The sequence below is a fragment of the Choloepus didactylus genome, chromosome 2 (genome assembly GCF_015220235.1).
Source record: "Choloepus didactylus isolate mChoDid1 chromosome 2, mChoDid1.pri, whole genome shotgun sequence".
Lineage (NCBI taxonomy): Eukaryota > Metazoa > Chordata > Mammalia > Pilosa > Megalonychidae > Choloepus > Choloepus didactylus.
The window spans coordinates 59,189,652-59,197,271 of record NC_051308.1 but is presented as its reverse complement, the minus strand read 5'-3'; the positions used below and the strand labels follow the sequence as shown (position 1 = coordinate 59,197,271).

General features: G+C 53.9%; 1 protein-coding gene across 1 annotated transcript; it reads right to left on the bottom strand.

Moving 5' to 3' along the window:
- Positions 1 to 541: 541 nt before the first annotated feature.
- Positions 542 to 7,620, bottom strand: PHLDA3 (pleckstrin homology like domain family A member 3). Its single transcript, XM_037825062.1, has 2 exons — positions 6,789 to 7,620; positions 542 to 5,257 (listed from the first exon to the last, which is right to left on the bottom strand). Exon 1 carries the CDS (start codon positions 7,226 to 7,228, stop codon positions 6,848 to 6,850), a length of 381 nt encoding a protein of 126 aa, XP_037680990.1. The 5' UTR covers positions 7,229 to 7,620; the 3' UTR covers positions 542 to 5,257; positions 6,789 to 6,847.

The window sequence follows — 7,620 nt, the reverse complement described above, 5'->3', positions numbered from 1 at the left end:
TGCTGCTGGGAGGATTATTACATTACTATAAAAACAAACATTTATTATGCCTTACCTATGTGTCTTATCTATTTTACAGGCATTATCTCAATTAATTCTTACAATGATCTGAGGAAGTAGGGCTATTATCTCCATTTTAAGGTGTTGTCAAATAACTTGCCTAAGTAACAGTGAGTCTGAGACAAGCAGGGATTCAAATGCAGATCTGCGATTAGAGCTTCAGTTTTTAGCTGCTTACACTAATGCCTCCGTGTGGATGACCCGATGTACTTAAGTATCTGCCACACAGCAGGCATTTACTAACTAGTAGCAGTTGTATCAATGTCCTCCACTGGCCCCTTTCCATTTCCTCCACTGCTCTGCAAGCTCTCCCTAGCTCCACTCTAAACTGATTTCTCTTCTCCACTGCACCTGCCACATCACCACCTATACCACCCTCCTAAAACACAGGGTGCTCTACCCCCACACCCGTGCCCTCTGGTGGTGAGCCAGCCATTCCACTTCAAGGATTATTCTAAAGAAACAATCAGACACACCAAGATTTAAATATGCAAATGTTCATCACAGACTTATATATAACAGAAAAAATTAGAAGGAACATGATACGTGTCCAACAATAAGGGATCAGTATATTGAATAAATAATAGTACATATAATAGAATAATATACAGGCATTAAAATAGGTAGCAGGGGCCAAATGCTATGGGCAGAGCTGACTGGTGAACTCGGCAGGATGGGGGTGCAAGCCTTCCCAAACCTGGGGGAGGGTGTAGGGTGACAAACCATCCTGGTTTGCACGGAACTGAGAGGATTTCCAGGAAGCAGGATGCACTGACTTTCAGTGGTAAAAGTAGTAGAGTCTCTGGCAAGCCAGGGTGGACAGTGACCCTAGCAGGGGGTGAACCCTGCCTGTTGGCCTCTGAGACCACAACTACTGCCACGTGGGGTCTCATCTGCTGAGCCCTCAGCCCTTGTTCCTGCAGGATGGGGCTGCTCTGCACCCAGGTCCTGAGACAAACAGCATCTTGGGCCAACCTGGGGCCAGAGTTCTGAGCCTGGAGCACCATTTGTTCCCCTGGAGTTCTCTCTGCCCCTTCCCAACCTGGGGTCCCTTCTGCGTCTTCAGACCATGCCTGCCCAGGCCTTGTTCCTGTGGGCCTCCACAGATCCTCCCAGCCCACAGGATAGCCTCCCCGTGTCCTCTCCTGTAGCTGCACTCCACTCCTGCTTCAACCTTCCGCTCCCCAACTCACAGGCCATTCTTTTCTCTGCCTTTGTATGGTTCCCCCTCCTCAGTGCTTAATCCTTGCTAACTGTCTCACCTTGGAGCTCCTTTCTCCCGCTAAACTGGGGGTTCACCCATTCATTCATGCATTCAGTAAGAATTAATGTTTGGTGTTGGGTCAAGAGCACCTATCAGAGTCCCACTGACTAGGTGGAATCCTGGCATCACCAGTTAGGAGCTGCTGTGTGACACTGAACAAGTCATTTCGCCTCTCTGGGCCTCAGTTTCTTAATTTAGAACATGGGTATCATAATGATAGCACCTACCTCACAGAATTGTTGGAGCATTACATGATTTAATAATTATACAGTGCTTTGCTCAATCTCAGGCAAGTGAAAGCACTATATACCGTTTGCCTTTATTATTAAGAACCTAGTATGTACTCTGAGGCACCAGGAATACACAAATGACAAGCCCAGGTGCTGACCGTCCAGTGGGACAGGTAGACAAGCAAACCAAAAACTGCAGCGTAGCATAACCAATGGAGGAGCTATGGCCGCATAGAGGAGAGAGCAGTAACAGCTTGGACAATAGGCAGAGCAGTCAGGGGAGGTTTTGCAGAGGTGGTGACACAAGAGCCAAGCCAATGATTCAAGGATGTGCAGGGGTTTGCCAGGACATGGGAGGAGTTGGGGCACACAGTTCTGGCAGTGTGAGGCAGCTTTCACCAGAGCTGGAATGGCGGCAGTTGGCAGTTGTGGGGGACGTGGAGATGACACTAGAGAGAGAGCCACGACTGTGGAGAGCAGACACTAGTAAGGAGCTTGGACTTGCTCCCACTGCAGGGGGGAAGCCTCTGAGGATACAAGCAGGAGAACGAATTGCATTCTAGATGGAACATGCTGATGGACCATGGTGGGCACACTGGTGCAGGGGGACTGGAGGATGCAAACCAAGCTCCCTGGCAGCCCCTTGGCAGCCTGGCACACAGACACATGGTCTTGCCAGGGTCCTCAGGCCCTGGCCCTGCTGGGACAGCTGTCTATGGTGCCTCTGCCTCCCCAAATTCTGGGAAAGGCCAGATTCCAAGATTACATACCATAATGTGTTGTAAATCTACCCTCACTGCTTCCTGTGGCCATTCCAACTCAAATCCTGCCGGGATTTAACTTCTAGCTGTTTGCACTCGCCTCTGCTCTCACCCTTGAAACAGGCCCACTCTTGCCAAAGCCTCAGCTCCCAACCCCAGCTCACCCTGACCAGAATGAGCCCATCCCTTCTCCTCTTGGCCCCTCCCCACCCCTAGCCTCAGCGGACTCCCAGTTGCTCGGCCAGAACTTGCCCCGTCTCACTTTCCCATCGATGACTCATGTATCAGACGGGGGTGAGGCCAGGGCTGCCGGGGCAGGGGGAGCGACGGTGGCAACTGCCCCTCCCTGGCTCACAGAGCAGTTTTTCCATCCTGTGCATGTCTGCTGGCACTGCCAGGGCCTGTTTGTGCCCCCAAAGGGGCCTTGACCACACTCTGGGACAGTCAAGCATTCTTAAGTTGAGGGTCCGGGCTCCATCTTTAGAATCTGGAGTCACTAGAGCAGTGGGGACAGCCCTGGACCCAGGAGACAGGGTCTCCCTTCCCCAGCTGAGAAACAAAGCATCCCAAAGAGGTCAAATGTTAAAACTCCCCAGTCCGTGAGCCACAGACCTCCATGCTCTTGGGAGTGTTCACGAAGTGAGGGGGCTCTTACAAATGGTAGTAAATAATCATCCCCATCACAACCACCATCACCAATATTGAGGACCTACTGTGTGCCAGGGGCTTGAACAACAACACGTTCTTGAGAGGGGCTGTGCCTCTCCTAGCAAAGGGAGAACCTGAAGCTGGAGGTTGGGCAAGAACCAAAGCAAACTCGGAAGCAACAGGACTGGGTGTTCAGAAAAAGCAGGGAGTGCCAGAAACTGAAGCCAGCCTCCTTCTCCACCCAGAGCCTGCCCACGGCCCTTGACACCTCTTGCTGGCTGTGGCCCTGCAGCCGAACCCACAGAATGAGCCTTCCGAACTCCACTGAGGCCAGCACAGTGCAGGGTAGATAAGGTAGTGCTCAGTGCCCCCTGGCTTCTCAGGGCCCAGCTCTATTGGTGCCAGTTGGTATTGGTTTATCTCCCCAATAGGCTCTGGGTCTCTCGAGAATGGGATAGGAATGTGTCGTTTTCATCTCCATATCCTCTACCTCAAGCCCAGTGCCTAGTCCATTAAAGGCCTTTAGTATATGTTCCTTGAATGAGCGAGCCCTGCATTGCAAGGACCCCATCTGCTCACAAATGTTCCCCATTTCTGGATTCCTGGATATCTCTTTTTCCTTTATGCCTGAATCCCCACCATCAGTCACCTTTGGGTTTGATTAGAAGAGCAAGAATTCTATTTTAGAGGCTGCTGTTTCATAGGAGAAATGGAGAAACTAATCTTCGTCCTTAACCAATCAGTTTTAATCAAGGGCAAATACCATTTTTTTGCACACACCCCCCCCCACCACATATAATTGCTTTCATTCTCCCAGAGCCCATGGCAGACATCACCAGTTGATAACAACACTCTAGTTGATCCCAGATCTTTCTCAGAACTGATCCAGGTTGGCAAGAAGGTGACCATGACGGGACCAAGCTATCCATGGGGCTGCTGTGAGATAATAAGTATTTGTAAAAATCCCTTGTCAACTGTAAATTCCTATTCACGTGTGAGATGTGGTTCACGAATCAGGTTAACAAAATGCTTCACTGGAAGGACGGAGAAATCCAATGGGGATCAAAACAGGTTGGAAGTACCAAGAGTTTATTAATGAGACTTCCAATTTTTGAAGAGGAACACTCAGCCTCCTAGCTCCTTCTAGAAGACTCTGAAGTCAGCCACTGCTTTGCAACAGGGAAGGTCGGATGTGGATGAACCATGGAGGAAAGGAAGGCAGAGTGAACTGCTGAATACAAGGCAGAAAGGTCTCATAACCAATGAGAGGTTCCTATGTTACTTAGAGCAGCTATTTCTCTGTACCTCCATTTCCCACATGCTGAAATTATTATTCCCTTTAAACTATCCAATAAGGAAGTCTTACTGTATAAATGTAAAAAGCCTGAGTATATAAATGGCAGAGAGACAAGCTCTGCCCAGAAAGCTAAACCACCTCCCAGGACTCAAGGGGCAGGGAATCCTTCTGTGCAAGAGGCACCCATAGGGGACCCAGTTGGCCACTGTGACATCCCTCAGTCCAGGACCGATGACCCCTCTTCCTAGGACACTGAGGCTGTGCCTACTGGGGTTGCAGTGCCTCTAACCAGGCTGGAGATTTTGGAGTGGGCTGTGAATTAGGAAATAGTGGGGATGCAGGTGGGGAGAGAAGATGCTCCAAGCCCTGGATCTTTGTGGGCAAAAAATTTCACTCAGCAAACAATCTGGTCACTGCCCTTTGCGGGGCATCTTCATTCTGAGATAGGCATGAAATGGTAAGGGCTAAAGCCCTTCCCCAGCCCCACTCCCTCCAGGCCCAGCACCACAGTGAGGGGAGGACAGGCAGGAGGTGGGGAAAGAAGTGTGCAAAGAGAGGGCCTGGATGGGTAGGGGTCCCAAAAAGACCTAAGCAGCAAAAGACCCCCAGGTGCAGGCCTCAAGGCGGTTCCTCCTCCCATGCCCGGCTGCCTCCTGAGTCCCGAGGTGTTGGCTTAGCACCCCACGGGGAACTGCCCTCCTCCAGGCCTGGCACATAAGCCTGGGGGTTAAAAGCATTCTGGAGAACAGATGGCAGGGCTCCCGGGAGAGGGGCTTTGAAACCAGCTCTCCATCATGATACATAAGGCCAGGCCTGTGGCTAGAAGGCCCTGAGCTGGGTATGTCCTGAGAGTCCGAGAGGCCAGGCGCTGATTCTTCATCTTCAGCCCTGCACGGCCTTCCGTCTTCCTCCCCTGGCCCAGTCCATTCTTTCAGCTCCGACGCCTCCTCCACATGTCTGCCTCACCAAATGGATGAGAGTCAAAGGGGCAGGGAAGCTGGCAAGAGAGAACAGCCATCAGGGCAGAGGCAGACACTGGGGAAAGGAGGATGTACTATTACACCAGATCTTCCCAACCGTTCCCATGTCAGAACAAACACAGAAATAATATTTATACAACACACCATGGTCAGTGGAGGAAATGCTTCTTCCCAACTTTCCTGAGGGCTGAGAGATCAACAGGGACCAATTCTCAGCAGAGAGGGTCTGCCTTACACCCCATCTCTCACTAACCCTCACTACAACATAGGAAGGAGTCAGAAGGAGGTTTGGAGGGGTGTGTGGTACCATTTAGGGCCCCGGGCTCACCAGGGCCCTCTATTTGTTAAAGAGCAGGGCAAGGAGAGTGAGACAGCGTAGAAGGTGGTAGAGGTGGGCAGAGAAATATAGTTTTCCACTGGAGGGATTAAGACTGGAGTGACAGAACTCCCTTCTCAACGCTGGGCCACCTGGTTCCCACAGAAAGGGAGTGGCAACTAGGGAAGAGGGCACAGGGCTGGGAGACAGGGTTTCTAGGTTCTATTCCTGGTCCTTCCCCAGGGCCTTGCTGACCACAAATCCACCCCACCCCCACCCCTGCCCTAGGACTCAAAGAGGATTAAGACATCACAAATAATAACTCATGACCCCATCCTGTACCCACTCACCCCCCACTGCCCTGACACCCCATCCCCTCTTCCGGCCTCTCCTCCTGTGGCCCTGCCGGATCTTGGCTGGCACTCAGGGGCAGGCGGGCAGGCCCACCGCCCTTGACATTTGTTGTCACTGAGGACTTCTGGCCTGGTCCGCCCACCCCCCAACTCTCCTGGTCTCCCAACAGCTCAGCCCTAGTGGGCCTCAAACTTAACTGTCAAGAATGGGGGAGTTGGTTGCTAGGTAGAATGTTTGTAAATTGGGGGAAACTTAAAATAAAATTAATTTTAATAAAAGAAAAAAAAAAAAAAGAATAGGCAACTAGAGTCCCCAGGCCCAACACAGCCAAGGCCTCCCATGGAGGCCCCACCTTGGTAGCTGGGACTCCTGGGTTCTATTCCCAGCTCCTTACTGAGAGATACTGTCTGCTTCCATTTGGCATTCCAACTCCACTCTGATAAGCACTCACCCTAGTGAAAGGAGCTGACAAACTTTGGTCTCATGCTGTTTGTCCCCACCGTTGGTTCTCCCCAGCTCTCAGACGGGAGACAGCCTTGGGTGGGAGCAGAGGCCCCGCAGGGGAGGGGGGGTGCAGGCCAGCCTCACTCCCACCCAGGGCTCCCACCTTCCTCTCAGTCTCCTAAGTCACATTCAGGCCCCTCCTGCCTGGCACACCAGGGAAAGTAGCTGAGCAGCTATGGGTACTTGGCCCGGCCTCCAGGCCAAGCATCTCAGGTCTCCCATGCTCACTACAGCTTCCCAACCTGGGATCCTGCTCTCTGTTGGCCCCAGCAACTTTCCCTAGGGTGATGGGGTTTTGGGATGGAAGGGAGGAGACCCTGACTTTCCAGATAGGGCAAAGAGAAGAGAGGGAAGGAGAGAACCAGGGGGCTTACCTGGCATGATCTCTGGACACGGGGTGATGAGGGACATGACAAGATGGTACACTGGCGATTTAGGACACGAGGGTCCCGGTCCCGAGGCTCTGCCGGGCCCGCACTGTCTGGATGGCCTGCTGGTTCTTGAACTTGACCAGGCCCAGGGTGATCTGGGCGTTCCAGCCGGGGTCCTCGACAGGGCAGCGGAAGTCGATCTCGCCGCCGCCCTCGGTCACGAGCGTGAAGTAGATGTGGCGCCCGGTGCTCTCCACGCACTCCACGGCCTTGATGCGAGCGAAGCTGAGCTCCTTGGGCCGGCCGCCCGTGCCCCTGGCCTCGAAGAGCTGCAGCCCGCGTTCGGTGAGCACACAGCGCTTCCGCTTCCACAGCTGCAGCAGCCCGCCGCTGCGCTTCTCCAGAACGCCCTCCTTGAGCACGGTCGCCGCCGCCGCCGTCATGGGCGCCCCGAGGTCCCGGGAAAGCTGTAGGCTGCGGTGGGCTCTGCAGCGCCGGATTCTGGCGCGCGGGGCTGGCTGGCTGCGCGCCCGGCCCACCTGCGCCCCGACTGCCCGGTGCCTCTGCAGCTCGGTCCTCCGGGAACCGCTGCCTCGGCGGTGCCTGCTGATGCGCCCCAACAGCTCAGCGCCCGCCGCTCCGCTTCAGCCCACGCCAACTCCTCCGCACGGTTCGAGCCTGCCCGGCCCCGCCTTTGCCCGGTGTCCCCGCGGCTCCCCGGCCCCTGAGCCCGGCCTCCCGCTCGCTCGCGCCGCACTCGCTCACTCCCCTGGGCTCTGCCTGAGCGCTGGGCGGCAGCTCGCGGGATGTGCCCTCACATGTCCCGCCGCTCGCC

What these genes read in the sequence shown, in the direction of transcription:
- PHLDA3 (XM_037825062.1), bottom strand. Translation starts at nt 7,228, where the DNA reads ATGACGGCGGCGGCGGCGACCGTGCTCAAGGAGGGCGTTCTGGAGAAG.